At 34.3% G+C, this 16405-nt stretch overlaps 1 protein-coding gene across 1 annotated transcript in view; it reads left to right on the forward strand.

The window, feature by feature from the left end:
• Positions 1-16122, forward strand: part of LOC100010038 (arylsulfatase H) — a 58589-nt gene extending 42467 nt beyond the window's left edge. Inside the window, exons 8-11 of the mRNA XM_056808521.1 lie at positions 8527-8661; positions 11042-11204; positions 12504-12625; positions 15567-16122. Of these exons, the coding sequence (XP_056664499.1) occupies positions 8527-8661; positions 11042-11204; positions 12504-12625; positions 15567-15934 (788 nt within the window). The 3' untranslated portion in view covers positions 15935-16122. The remainder of the gene's footprint in view (positions 1-8526; positions 8662-11041; positions 11205-12503; positions 12626-15566) is intronic.
• The last annotated feature ends 283 nt before the right edge of the window (positions 16123-16405 follow it).

A 16405-nucleotide genomic window follows, 5' to 3' on the forward strand; every position in this document is an offset into this window, starting at 1 on the left:
TTTGGTGGGCCATACCTTTTGATCCAGGTCCAGGAGGAGGGTTCCCCAGGTCTATCCTGTTGTTCACCTTGAATTTAGGTGTCCTAGGAGCACTCAGTTTACAATCGGTAAGGAAGGGTTTCCGAGGTCTGAACTTTCGCTGCTTCTACTCCGCCATCTTGACCAGAAGTCCTGATTACTTGGACAACTTTCATTGGCAAATATCTAACCACTGGATCATGACATTTAAAGTTTCTAGGCACATTTCAGATCATCTTCATCTTCTCCAATGCCTTCACCTTACAAATGAGGAAGCAGGTCAAAGAAGGGCTTTGACTTTTTCTACTACTCCAAGATGCTGATTTTTCCACTTTACTATCACCGACAGTATAATTTTTATATTTTAAAGTTTATAAAGTACTTAAGTGACTATTTTCTGTTAGTTCTTCTGTCTGGAATTAAACATTTTGACTAGATATAGGTGTTCACCATTGGGAGGGTGCCATGTTTGTGGCGTCATGGTTTGAAGAGATGTTAAGAAAATTGTTAAGAAAATCTACACATATATTTTTGGTTATGTTTACATAAAAGAAGTTTGTATTAGATTAGTGAATTGTAGCAAAATTAAAGAAGATGCATTTAGGAAGAAAAAGGGAGCATTTAGGTATAATTTTATACCCTTTTCATGTATTAACTATAATAATTTATTTAAAACTGCATAATTAGTGTGATAAAAATATTATAAATGTAACAAATACAGTTTGCCTCAATTTAGACTCAGAAGGCAGACTTTTCAATCTTTTGTGGTTCTATATGGTATTAGAAGTCATAGGACTTCCGGTTAAGATGGCGGCTTAGAGAAAGCTAAAGCTCAGATCTCCGGAAAACCCTTCCCGACCGATCTCAAAATATAAGCTCCTAAGGCGCCGAAATTCAAAACGATCAACAGCACAGACCCTGGGAACCCTCCTCCTGGACCTGGACCCGGTTCAAAAGGTACGGCTCCCCTCAAAAGCCAGAACCCGAGATCACTCGGCCCTAAGGGGTAGGAGTGCAGAGTCCAAGGCTCCCGGAAGCCGCAGCCCGGCCAGGCTCAGAGAGCAGAACCCTCAGGGCCTTCTACAGTCCCGGTGAAAGTTACTGCCTGGGGCTTCCGCTGCAGAGAGCTGGTCGAAACAACAGCAACCCTCAGGGCGGGCAAGACAGCCTCACGGGCTGGATCCTGCTATCCAAGTCGCAGTGAAAGTCCTTGCCCTAGAGCTTGGGAAAGCTGCAGCCCATCCCCCCGCAGGCCGACGAAACAGCCTCACGGCCAGCGATTCTGAAGGCAACTTCCTGAAAGAGAGCTGGGGGGAGAGTGTGGCCTTGTGGTCCGACCCTTCCATTCCAGCTCCAGTGAGGCATATTCAGTTTAACCCAGGGAAAGCTCTTAGAACCAACATCTGCCCAGGACTAAAGCCTCGGATCACCAGAGATAAGAAAAGCTAATCCTCCACATTCAGAGATGACAAACTCCACAGAAGCACAGAAGCCCCAAAATACCAAGAAAAATAAGAAGAAAGGGGCGACTTTGGACACATTCTATGGAGCCAAAATACAAAATACAGAGCAGATAGAAGAAGATATACAAGAAAATTCTCCAAAATCTTCCAAAGGAAATAGAAACTCTCCACAAACCCATGAAGAATTTGAATCAGAAATGACCAAAAAGATGGAAGCCCTCTGGGAGGAAAAGTGGGAAATAATGCAAAAGAAATTCATGCATCTACAAAACCAGTTTGACCAAACTGTAAAAGAAAACCAGGCTTTAAAGCAAGAACTAATAAAGCAAAGCCAAAACACCAAGAAATTAGAAGAGAACATAAAATATCTCACCGACAAGGTGATAGATCTGGAAAATAGAGGGAGAAGAGAAAATTTAAGAATAATTGGACTCCCAGAAAAGCCAGAAATAAACACCAAACTGGACATGGTGATACAAGATATAATCAAAGAAAATTGCCCAGAGATTCTAGAACAAGGGGGCAATACAGCCACTGACAGAGCTCACAGAACACCTTCTACACTAAACCCCCAAAAGACAACTCCCAGGAATGTAATTGCCAAATTCCAAAGCTATCAAACAAAAGAAAAAATCCTACAGGAAGCCAGAAAAAGACAATTTAGATATAAAGGAATGCCAATCAGGGTCACACAAGACCTTGCAAGTTCTACTCTGAATGATCGTAAGGCATGGAACATGATCTTCAGAAAGGCAAGAGAGCTGGGTCTCCAACCAAGAATCAGCTACCCAGCAAAACTGACTATATACTTCCAGGGGAAAGTATGGGCATTCAACAAAATAGAAGACTTCCAACTTTTTGCAAAGAAAAGACCAGAGCTCTGTGGAAAGTTTGATACCGAAAATCAAAGAGCAAGGAATACCTGAAAAGGTAAATATTAAGGAAAGGGGAAAAATGTTATCTTCTTCTTTTACTCAAACTCTCTTCTATAAGGACCACATTTATATCAATCTATGTATGCTAATATGTGGGGAAAATGTAATGTATAAATAGGGGGTAAAGAAAGAACAAATAGAATAATGGTTCTCACACAAAGATTCACATGGGAAGGGGAGGGGAAGAAAACTCCTATAAGAAGGAGAGGAAGAGAGGGGGGGGGTTACTTAAACCTCAATCTCAGGGAAATCAACTCTGAGAGGGAAAAACATCCAGATCCATTGGGATCTTGAATTCTATCTTACCCAACAAGGGTAAGGAGAAGGGAAAACCAAGGGGGGGGAGGGGGAGAGGGAGAACAAAAAGGGAGGGAAAGAGAGGGGGGAGGGGGAGGGAACAAAAAGGGAGGGACTAAAAAGGGAAACATCAAGGGAGGGGACAAGGGGTACTGATTCAAAGTAAATCACTGGACTAAAAGGTAGAGCCGAAGAAGAAAAGGTTAGAATTAGGGAAGGCAATCAAAATGCCAGGGAGTCCACAAATGACAATCATAACTTTGAACGTGAATGGGATGAACTCACCCATAAAACGTAGACGAATAGCAGAATGGATTAGAATCCAAAACCCTACCATATGTTGTCTTCAAGAAACACACATGAGGCGGGTTGACACCCACAAGGTCAGAATTAAAGGATGGAGTAAGACCTTCTGGGCCTCAACTGATAGAAAGAAGGCAGGAGTGGTAATCATGATATCTGATAAAGCCAATGCAAAAATAGACCTGATCAAAAGGGATAGGGAAGGTAATTATATTTTGTTAAAAGGGACTCTAGACAACGAGGAAATATCATTAATCAACATGTATGCACCAAATAATATAGCACCCAAATTTCTAATGGAGAAACTAGGCGAATTGAAGGAAGAAATAGACAACAAAACCATACTAGTGGGAGACTTAAACCAACCATTATCAAATTTAGATAAATCAAATCAAAAAATAAATAAGAAAGAGGTAAAAGAAGTGAATGAAATCTTAGAAAAATTAGAATTAATAGACATATGGAGAAAAATAAATAGGGATAAAAAGGAATACACCTTCTTCTCAGCACCACATGGCACATTCACAAAAATTGACCATACATTAGGTCACAGAAACATAGCACACAAATGCAAAAAAGCAGAAATAATGAATGCAGCCTTCTCAGATCACAAGGCAATAAAAATAATGATTAGTAATGGTACATGGAAAACCAAATCTAAAACCAATTGGAAATTAAACAATATGATACTCCAAAACCGTTTAGTTAAAGAAGAAATCATAGAAACAATTAATAATTTCATCAAGGAAAATGACAATGGCGAAACATCCTTTCAAACCTTTTGGGATGCAGCCAAAGCGGTAATCAGAGGCAAATTCATATCCCTGAAAGCTTATATTAACAAACAAGGGAGAGCAGAGATCAATCAATTGGAAATGCAATTGAAAAAACTCGAAAGCGATCAAATTAAAAACCCCCAGCAGAAAACCAAATTAGAAATCCTAAAAATTAAGGGAGAAATTAATAAAATCGAAAGTGATAGAACTATTGATTTAATAAATACGACAAGAAGCTGGTACTTTGAAAAAACAAACAAAATAGACAAAGTACTGGTCAATCTAATTAAAAAAAGGAAGGAAGAAAAGCAAATTCACAGCATTAAAGATGAAAAGGGGGACAGCACCTCCAATGAGGAGGAAATTAAGGCAATCATTAGAAATTACTTTGCCCAATTATATGGCAACAAATACACCAATTTAGGAGAAATGGATGAATATATACAAAAATACAAACTGCCTAGACTAACAGAAGAGGAAATAGAATTCTTAAATAATCCCATATCAGAAATTGAAATCCATCAAGCCATCAAAGAACTTCCTAAGAAAAAATCCCCAGGGCCTGATGGATTCACCTGTGAATTCTATCAAACATTCAGAGAACAGTTAACCCCAATACTATACAAACTATTTGACATAATAAGCAAAGAGGGAGTTCTACCAAACTCCTTTTACGACACAAACATGGTACTGATTCCAAAACCAGGCAGGTTAAAAACAGAGAAAGAAAACTATAGGCCAATCTCCCTAATGAATATAGATGCAAAAATCTTAAATAGGATACTAGCAAAAAGACTCCAGCAAGTGATCAGAAGGATCATTCACCATGATCAAGTAGGATTCATACCAGGGATGCAGGGCTGGTTCAACATTAGGAAAACCATCCACATAATTGACCACATCAACAAGCAAACTAGCAAGAACCACATGATTATCTCAATAGATGCAGAAAAAGCCTTTGATAAAATACAACACCCATTCCTATTAAAAACACTAGAAAGCATAGGAATAGAAGGGTCATTCCTAAAAATAATAAACAGTATATATCTAAAACCAACAGCTAATATCATCTGCAATGGGGATAAACTAGATGCATTCCCAATAAGATCAGGAGTGAAACAAGGATGCCCATTATCACCCCTACTATTTGACATTGTACTAGAAACACTAGCAGTAGCAATTAGAGAAGATAAAGAAATTGAAGGCATCAAAATAGGCAAGGAGGAGACCAAGTTATCACTCTTTGCGGATGACATGATGGTCTACTTAAAGAATCCTAGAGATTCAACCAAAAAGCTAATTGAAATAATCAACAACTTTAGCAAAGTTGCAGGATACAAAATAAACCCACATAAATCATCAGCTTTTCTATATATCTCCAACACAGCTCAGCAGCAAGAACTAGAAAGAGAAATCCCATTCAAAATCACCTTAGACAAAATAAAATACCTAGGAATCTATCTCCCAAGACAAACACAGGAACTATATGAACACAACTACAAAACACTCGCCACACAACTAAAACTAGACCTGAACAAATGGAAAAACATTAACTGCTCATGGATAGGACGAGCCAATATAATAAAAATGACCATCTTACCCAAACTTATTTATCTATTTAGTGCCATACCCATTGAACTACCAAAATACTTCTTCACTGATTTAGAAAAAACCATAACAAAGTTCATTTGGAAGAACAAAAGATCAAGGATATCCAGGGAAATAATGAAAAAAAAACACATACGATGGGTGCCTTGCAGTCCCTGACCTAAAACTATATTACAAAACAGCAGTCATCAAAACAATTTGGTACTGGCTAAGAAACAGAAAGGAAGATCAGTGGAATAGACTGGGGGAAAGCGACCTCAGCAAGACAGTATACGATAATCCCAAAGATCCCAGCTTTTGGGACAAAAATCCACTATTCGATAAAAACTGCTGGGAAAATTGGCAGACAGTGTGGGAGAGACTAGGAATAGATCAACACCTCACACCCTACACCAAGATAAATTCAAAATGGGTGAGTGACTTAAACATAAAGAAGGAAACCATAAGTAAATTGGGTAAACACAGAATAGTATACATGTCAGACCTTTGGGAGGGGAAAGGCTTTAAAACCAAGCAAGATATAGAAAGAATCACAAAATGTAAAATAAATAATTTTGACTACATCAAACTAAAAAGCTTTTGTACAAACAAAACCAATATAACTAAAATCAGAAGGGAAACAACAAATTGGGAAAAAATCTTCATAGAAACCTCTGACAAAGGTTTAATTACTCATATTTATAATGAGCTAAATCAATTGTACAAAAAATCAAGCCATTCTCCAATTGATAAATGGGCAAGGGACATGGATAGGCAGTTCTCAGATAAAGAAATCAAAACTATTAACAAGCACATGAAGAAGTGCTCTACATCTCTTATAATCAGAGAGATGCAAATCAAAACAACTCTGAGGTATCACCTCACACCTAGCAGATTGGCTAACATTACAGCAAAGGAAAGTAATGAATGCTGGAGGGGATGTGGCAAAGTAGGGACATTGATTCATTGCTGGTGGAGTTGTGAATTGATCCAACCATTCTGGAGGGCAATTTCGAGCTATGCCCAAAGGGCAACAAAAGAATATCTACCCTTTGACCCAGCCATAGCACTGCTGGGTCTGTACCCCAAAGAGACAATGGACAAAAAGACTTGTACAAAAATATTCATAGCTGCGCTCTTTGTGGTGGCCCAAAACTGGAAAACGAGGGGATGCCCATCAATTGGGGAATGGCTGAACAAACTGTGGTATATGTTGGTGATGGAATACTATTGTGCTAAAAGGAATAATAAAGTGGAGAAGTTCCATGGAGACTGGAACAACCTCCAGGAAGTGATGCAGAGCGAGAGGAGCAGAACCAGGAGAACATTGTACACAGAGACTAATACACTGTGGTATAATCGAACGTAATGGACTTCTCCATTAGTGGCGGTGTAATGTCCGTGAACAACTTGCAGGGATCCAGGAGAAAAAAACACCATTCATAAGCAAAGGATAAACTATGGGAGTGGAAACACCGAGGAAAAGCAACTGCCTGAATACAGAGGTTGAGGGGACATGACAGAGGACAGACTCTAAATGAACACTCTAGTGCAAATACTATCAACAAAGCAATGGGTTCAAATCAAGAAAACATCTAATGCCCAGTGGACTTACGCGTCGGCTATGGGGGGTGAGGGGGAGGAAAATAAAATGATCTTTAACGAATAATGCTTGGAAATGATCAAATAAAATATATTTAAAAAAAAAAAAAGAAGTCATAACATTTCTTTTCTTTTCTTTTTTCTGTAGTCAGCAACTTTAGCTCACTTAGCAAAGGCATACTTCATGCCCAAACTCTTTACGATAATCAGGAAAAAGTCTTCATTTTTTCTCAACTTTCTACTTCCTTTTATATGGCAAAGGAAGAAAAGAAAGGAACAGGTTAAGCATGTTGACACTTGATTTATGTAATACCCTATAACCTCTGTTCGCAGTTGGTTTATCATCTACTTTAACTTGTTATTTTTACTCCTTTCTGATTAATGGCATATCTAGGTAGACATATTGGCAATAGGGCATGGTAGAAGTCTACTCTATTTGGAGTCAGAGAACTATAATTCTAATCCTCCTTTTTACTATTCATGTGATTTTGGAAAAATTAGTATCTTTTTCTTGGTTATTGGGTTATGGAATATAGCTAGAAGGAACCTTTAATGTCTTCTAATTGAGATCCTCATTTTATACCCAATGAAAGTGAGGGTTCCAGTTTTCTCATCTACAAAATTAGGGGATTGGATTACATAGTTGCTAAGACTTCTTCTGTTGTCCATTGTTTTTTAACCTGGGTTTTATTGCCATTTAAAGTTGTCTTCATTTTTTATAGTTGGAGTTATTGTGTTGGCAACTGTCTAAGACTATAAGTTGCAGAGTAATTACAGATTTGCATGCATTAGGGAGATTCTTCATTGAAATTTCCCTAGCATGATGAAATCACAGGTTCCATCAAAATAATAAAAAATAAATCAACATGAATACTGTTCATTTGTTTCCAGGTACATTATTTTCTCTTTTTGTGCCAGTCTTCAAAATTTATTGAGAAATTTTAAAAGGCTTTGAAACAAATATCAATATTATTTCAGTCTATCTAATCAATTTGTTTAGTAGAATCCTTCATTTCTTTAACAATGGAAATTTATTTTAATGTTTTCTGTTATCTGGTGAGTATGTGGCAGTCATATAATTGCAATTAGTTGGAATGGATATGCATATTTATATTTATTTGTTATCAAATTTGTTACTAATCTCTATGCTTGTTGACCTTGAGAACTAACAACTCTTTAAAACATTTTTGTTTTACTATGGAGACTAGCAAATCAGACACTTAGCTAGTACACATAAAGTATATTATGTATATGGAATATAGTAGACTATAAATAATTGCTGCTTTGCCTTGACATGAGTGCCACAAATTTATATTTGTAGAAATTTTACCTTCCCTAGAGTGAATTTGGGAATTATTTTGTTTCTAGTTCTGTTAAGTGAGTTTCTATTAAACAAGGCAAATTTAACTATCTTGGACTTGAAAAAAATACGTATACTTGCCTGATCTATTGACCTTCTTTTTGGACTTTATTTTTTTTATGAGATTGAGTTGTTTTATTGAAAAAAGAATTTACATTATCTTGATTCATCTGTCCTTATTATAGGAAAAATTCTTGATGTCATCAACAAGGAATATTTGAGAAATAGCACGCTTGTATATTTTACTTCTGACCATGGAGGTCGTTTGGAGTCTCAAGAAGGAGAATCCAAGCTGGGTGGTTGGAATGGACTGTATAAAGGTGGTAATAATGTTTCATTGAAATGCTTTCTTTTCAAAATTGAAATCCTTAATTTTTATTCATAAACATATAAATACCCCAAAGTATTAGTCATTTCATTGGAAAGATTTAAAAAGGGAAAATGTGAAGGTAAAATATTTTATATGTTAAATGTATCTCTAAAGAAATATGAATATATATATATATTTATTAAATAGTCCCCAAATTTTCTAGTCCTCACAATAACTTGAGGCACGAATTATAGAAACATATAAACTCTTCTCTCAATATTGAATACTTACATTGAAAAGCCACATAGCAAGGCTGATAAATGACTGACCTCATAAATCAAGAGCACCTTGATTTAAATCTTTTCTCTAATACCTATTGGCTTTGTCACCATGGAGTAATCACTTAAAATTGTATATGTTATATACAATTATATGTACAAAATTAATGTACAAAGGGCTATAAGTAATTTTTAGAGTTAAATATTGTTTTCGTCATTGAGAGAGAGGCTTTCATACCAGTGATTCTAACAATGATAAAATGGCAAATCTCGATTTTTTTTCTTTAAGGATTTATAAAGCAGAGAATATAATGAAATATAACTGCAGAATATCATTTTTTCCCTAAATAAAACATATAATCATTTTTCTAACTGTTTTACTGTAGTACCTATTAGAGTCCTCATCTTGGAACGGCCTTCAGGGACCAGCAGCATATTTTTTATAGTGCCCTAGTAGTAAAACATAATTTAGAGATCATATTGATAAAGAAGATGGGAGTATTATTTTGTTTTGAAAAAAAGATAGCACTCTAAAATAACAAAACACTCTTGTGTGTAACTCTTCAGCTAGTTGTGAGTGTAATTCTCATGAAAAAAGAATTCCAATCATATTCTATGAAAGGCAGAATAGATAGAATGAGCAGGTAGCCTCCTCAGCTGCCAGTCTTGAAGTGGCCAGCGCTTAGTTGGATATATCAGTTCTTTATTCATTATTTAAAAAATCAATTCTGCTACTTTTGTTGCACATCATATGGATATTGGTAATATATATACAGTATATGATTAAACAATAATCCAGAGCAACTTTCCCTGGAATATTTAAAGTGAGGAAATTTTTGTTGTTCTGTTACTCTCTACTGGTATATACACACACACACACACACACACATATATATATATATATATAAATGTATATCATATTATAATATATATTGGCATCAACACATAAATATGTATGTATATATTCTCCTTCTCTTCATCCTCTTTCTATCTTTTTCCATATATACATATACACAAACATACAATTTGCATGCATTTGTGTGAATAGATATAACACACAGTATACATTATGTACACACATGTACATACACATATTCAATATATATTTATATATGACTAAGGTGGAATAGAGTGATTTATATAAAAGTGTATTGATACAAATAGCTACTCTAAGGGTCTTCTGATTTTAGAAAACTATCTTCAAGTCTGGAGTCTTCTGTCTGTACTGCAAAATTTAGTGCTTTTATTCTAATAAAATTATTCCAATAAATAATACTTTAAATATTTAGTAATTTTTCAGTTATTATTTTGGGTATTTGGGTATGTGTCTTCTCTCTCCAATTAAATATTAAGCCCTTTTACTTAGATAATTTCTTATAGTATTTTTAATATAGAATATTCCACTAGATGCTAGAAACAGAATAGATATTCAACAAATTATCATTTATTACTGTTTATATTTATTATGTGTATGTATACAAAATATAAATGTAAATACATACATAATCTTTGATTAGAAAAATCCAATTGTATTTACAAATTTCCTAGTAAGAATTTGTTTTGAGATGTGGCTATTTCATTTGGCAGAAGAACAAATTATATTTTACAAGGATGATTTTCTAATTATATCTTCCTGAATTAATATATGGACTCAGATACTTCCTAGTTATGTAACCCTGGACATGTCATTTAATCCTGTTTGCCTCTTGTCTCTAAAAGGAGGTGGAGAAGGAAATGGCAAACCATTCTAGCATCTTGATCAAGAAATCCCCAAATGACATCATGAAGAGTCAGACACAACTGATAGGCAACTGCACAAAAAACCCTATGGCAACTTCAGTTGATTGTGCTATTCATTAAATACCATTTCTTTTAAATTCCCTGTTGTATATACATCCACTTGCCAACTAGACAATAAGGTTCTTGAGAATATATATATATATATATATATTTCATTTTATTCTTCACCCTTCCCAGAAAATGCTAATATACTAGAGTATATAATACATATTATATACTATTAAGAAATATCTTGACTTGCCTTTTGCTTAAATAAATCTATATACATCAGATCATGTCTGATTATTTTTACTATTGTTTATGAAACTCTAGGAGGCAAAGGAATGGGAGGCTGGGAAGGAGGAATTCGGGTACCAGGAATATTTCGATGGCCAACAATTATCCCACCTGGTAGAGTGATTAAAGACCCTACAAGTCTCATGGATATTTACCCAACACTCTCTTATGTTGCTGGAGCAATGTTGCCACAGGATAGGTACATAAATTTATGATAATTTACTATTTAAATGTGTATTTTCTGCTTATATATTTAGGTGATATTTAAGAACGTATTTATAAAAATGGGTTGGTGCAAGCATATATTTTATGCATATGAATTCTTTCTTAGATACTGATGACTATTTTTATTTTATACTTTAACAGCATCTATGCTTTGCAAATAAATGATAAGATTTAAATATCTTGTTTTTTCTTGTACCTACAGGGTTTACCTATATCTGTTTTGTTTCTAACCTAATAATTACAAAGTAACATGCCTTTTAAAAACCAAAACATATAATTATTTCTATAACCACTTTACTGTAGTACATATAAGACTCTTCATATTGGAATTGCCTTCAAGGCAAATAAATCTATATGCTTATTTTTGAATAAAGAAAAACAAAATATTTTGTCATTCCAAATACTGAGCTTGTGAAAATAGTTTTGGTAGAGGTGAGAGTATTATTTTCTAATTTTCACTATTTTCAAAGCTCAAAAAGCTGTTGACTTTAAAGTTACTTGAATTACTTTTAGGTTGCCCAAATTATATAGGTAAGATTGAGCCAATAGACAAACATTAACATTCAAAAGAGGAATAGAGTATACTTCATGTGTAATATAAATTATGAAATAACTTTTTTTGTAGGGTAAAGAAGGATTAGAGTAGAAAAAAAAATCTTCTTATCCCCAGCTGATAATTTGCATTCTTTTTTCATATGTATACTCCAATATTGAGTTTCCCATCCTTAAAGTGGGAACTTTATGACATTCAGGTATAGATTGGACTAAGTCTCTCTGGTCCCTTTAAATTCTAAGTCTACTTATCTTGCTTAGATATATTAAATTACATTAAACACATAATAATGATTTTATTAAAATATTTAATGTGAGAAAATGTATGACTCTTCTTTCATTTTGGGTGTGATGGTCACTGAATTTACCACGCATCATCTAGTATGGTAATGGCAAACCTTTTAGAGACTAAGTACCCAAACTACACCCTCATGCCACATGTGAGCCCTTACTCCAGACAGAGGAGGGAAGAAGTGCTCCTATTGGACTTCTGGGCAGAGGGGCGGGTAATGTGAAAAATGGTGATTACTATTATTTGGGTGATTTGCCAATCCACTATGCAATGGTTATTTTTAATGCATCTCACAAAGATCATAGCTGTCTTCCCTGACAAGAAGATATTAGGCACAGTAGAGAGGGGGAGAGGAGCAAACATGCCATGGCCTTGCCAACACGGATTAGGATATTTTTGATTTTCATTCTCTTCTTTTGTTTCTCTCAGAGTGATTGATGGCAAGAATCTGATGCCTTTACTAGAAGGTAGAGTTTCCCACTCAGGACATGAATTCCTCTTCCATTACTGTGGAATATATTTACATGCAGTACGGTGGCATCAAAAAGACTGTGAGTATTTTTAAAAATCCAAAAATATATAATAAATAATATATACTAACACAAATAAAACATGAAACAACATATAAAGGAGTCAGTGTTGATCCAATTGTTTTTTCAATTCTCAAATCAAACCAACCCCATTTTGTAACTAAATTTTGCTCTGTTTCTTGAAGAGTAATCTCTTTTAGGTCATTGGATGAATGAAGATGTATCAATATACTATATTCTACAATCTGGATTTTTTATATAATAGGAAATTACAGGACTCGCTCCCATGTGTAACAGTTAAAATTTAGGAATATGGGGAGACTGAGGCAGGTAGAAATTAGTTTCTCTCTGCAAGGAGTATTATATTTTTTAGAGGTTTATTAAAGTTAAGGATTAAAGAAAATACAGGATAAGAAAAAACACGTGTCTAGGCCAGAGGCCTAGACCTCACCTACATTATGGAAAGAGCCATGTCTGCTCCAAAACGGAAGTCCAAAAAGAGCCAAAAAAACCTCAAAAGCCTTTGAATCAGCTTAAATGCCTTCTCGATCTTGGCCCAGGTGAGATTACAAGGCATCCTGGGGAAGTGGAGCAAAGGCTCAATGGGGATTGTAGTCCTGTATTCGAGTCTATTTTTTACACATGTAATTAGTTTATTGTTGTGTGGGATATCCATCTCATCTGTGTAGAAAGTGTTTCTCAGAGCCAAAGCTTGTCTGTATCAATACATTTCGCTGATATGAAGGGGAAAGTGCTCAGAAAGTACTGTCCATAGAAGAGCAAAAATACTTAGGTCTCTTTTCAGTGATGGTGAATTTGTTTTTTCTGTTTATTTCATTTTTATTAACCAGAAGGGAGAATATATTTCCAGTGTGGAATGAGTTTTCTTTGCTATTATCTTGGCTTACTTTGATAAAATTGAGTTCTGCCCAAGTATCAGAAGTTAGCTAAAAATTATTTATTTCCTTTGGGAAACAGTCTTAAGATTTCTTTAGTAAAGGTGGGAGTTGGTGGTGGAATCTCACAACAATTAAATGGGATGAAGAATTAGATTTTTGATTCTCATTGGGTCACCTTGGTGATTACTATTATTTGGGCAATTTGACAATCCACTATGCAATGGTTATTTTTAATGCATTTCACAAAGATCATAGCTATCTTCCCTGATAAGAAGACGTTGGGCTAATTTACAACATATAGGAATGAAACTTTACCAACATAATCTATTTCCTCCTTGACTCTCCTTCCTGATAGTGTAGGTGGACTTGACTGTGTCCTTATTTCTTTCTGTATATAGCATTGTTTGAGAACTATTTCATAACTGCCACATCTATGAACTACTTTATGACACAATTGTAATATTTTCTATCTCTCACTCAGGAATAACAATAGCCAGTGTTTGTGTGAAAAAGAAAAGAACTGTGAATAACCTTTCCATATCATATTTATATCATCTTCAAACATGGCAGTTGGAAAAAAATTGTTTTTGGGAAAAAATTTACTTATCAGTACATGAAGTTAATAGAATATTTTAATTTCCATGAGAACAGAATATTAGTTAGGAAGTATTGTCTTAAAGTCTGTATCTTGACAGATACTGTAAACTCTAAAGGTTATGTGCTGTATAACTCAGGTTAGATACTAAAGTTTTTTTTTTCTTAGTGACAATGAAATTTTATTGTTGACATTTGTTGTTTTTTTTTACAAAATTCTAGTTGATATCTTTTGCTTTTATATTACTTAAATATCCCTGTATGTTTTTCTCTATTTCTAATCACTTTTTAAAAATAATTTATTTCAAACAAGAAGAGGAAAAATTGATGATTATAAAATGACTAAAAATCTGACATTATATTAAAAGCTCTATAACTATGCCTGACTAACCCACAATTTCTAACTCTGCAATGGAGTAGAGAGGGCTTTCTTCTCTTTTCTTCTTGTGGGATTAGTTTGTTCTCTGCAATATTCATTTTTAATGTTTTAAGATGGTCACTCTTTCTATGTGATTTGTTGAGATAATTTATTGTTTTATTGGCTCTTCTTACTTCACTTCATATCAGTTCACATAAGTTTTTTTTCTTTTTTTGCTTTATTCTTCACTTCTTTCTCCATTGTAATATTCCATTCTATTCATGCGCTACAATGTATTTGGAATTTACCAATTGACAGATGACTACAACATCTACTATAATATTTCTAGCACTACACCTATGACTAGTAGCAGTAATAATAAACAACTAGCATTTATGTAGTACTCTATTTGCAAAGTGATTTACAAATATCACTTTTTATCATCAAAACAACCCTTCAAATTTTTTCCAATGCTATTTTTACACCCATTTTACAAATGAGGAACCTGGCACATCTTATGTGATTTGCTCAGAATAATATAGTCTCTGAGTCTAGATTTGAACTCATTTTCTTGACTCCAGGTCAAGATCCTTATTGATTGTGCCACCTAATTATTTTCTGTGAAAAGTGCTGCTATAAATATTTTGTTTCATATGAAACCATTCTTTTTAACAATTATTTCCTGGGAAATATATTCCTAGCAATCAAATCTTTAAAGTATAACCATTTTAGAAACTTCTCTAAATTACTTTCCACAATGGTTTACTAACACACAACTCAACTAACATTAATGTGGCAGTCTTTCCAAGGTCATTCTAAAATCAACTGATTTAATCAAGCATTATCTTTGCCAGCTTTCTGGGATCTTAAATAAAATCTTAGTGTGGTTTTTATTTTTATCTTAAAATTAGTGATTTAAATACTTCTTTCATCATTTTGTATGCATATAATAGAGTTTATAGGTTCTTTTTCACTTTATTGAGCTGAGGAATAGGAAAGAATATTGATAAATGTTATCTGAAAAAAATTTCTTTGATTTGAAATAATTTTGAAATATGTAGTTAACTTACATTTATTCCTATTTCTTAATAATTGAGTTATTCTTTTTTAGGTGATACAGTATGGAAGGTTCATTATGTGACTCCAAAATTTCAGCCAGAGGAAGGTAGAGCTTGCTACTGGAGTGGACTTTGTCCATGTTCAGGGGATGTCAACTACCATGATCCTCCTTTGCTGTTTGATATTTCAAGAGACCCTTCTGAAGATCATCTTCTTACTCCTGATAATGAGGGGCTCTATGAAGCTGTGATAAAGAGAATAGAAACAGCAGTGAAAGAGCACCGGCAAACATTGATGCCAGTGCCACAGCAATTCTCAGTATTCAACACCATCTGGAAACCATGGCTCCAACCTTGCTGTGGGACTTTCCCATTTTGTGGCTGTGATAAAGAAGATGACACTTTACCTACTGGACTATAAGGATAACAAACTGATGGCTACTGTGATCTGTTGTACATATTATCTGAGAGTAAAAATAAGCATGCATGGAACAAATCAGTTTATTTTCATTTTGGAATATGAAGAAATGACTTTTAAGAGACCTTTTCTTTTGGTATCAGGTTTTTCCCTTCTTTTTTCTGGTGTTCAATAAATTAAATATTGTTCAGTATGATTATGAAGCCTAATTGAAAACATTTCCTTAAGTTCTAACTTATATGTAACCTATATAATAGATATAGTATCATATATCTGACCTGAGGAGAATTGCTGTTTAAAGATGATCCTTTGAGAACATCCTCTAATTCTATAAATATTCCTTATAGTTTTAACATCTCAATTTTTAAAATTTAAAAATATTTTCTCTGGCAGCTCTTCATTCCAGTTTAAAACATGGTCTGTTTTGTATGATCAAGGATATCTTCTCAAGTTAGTGATAAATAATGATCAGAG

This window comes from Monodelphis domestica, chromosome 8 (assembly GCF_027887165.1).
Source record: "Monodelphis domestica isolate mMonDom1 chromosome 8, mMonDom1.pri, whole genome shotgun sequence".
Lineage (NCBI taxonomy): Eukaryota > Metazoa > Chordata > Mammalia > Didelphimorphia > Didelphidae > Monodelphis > Monodelphis domestica.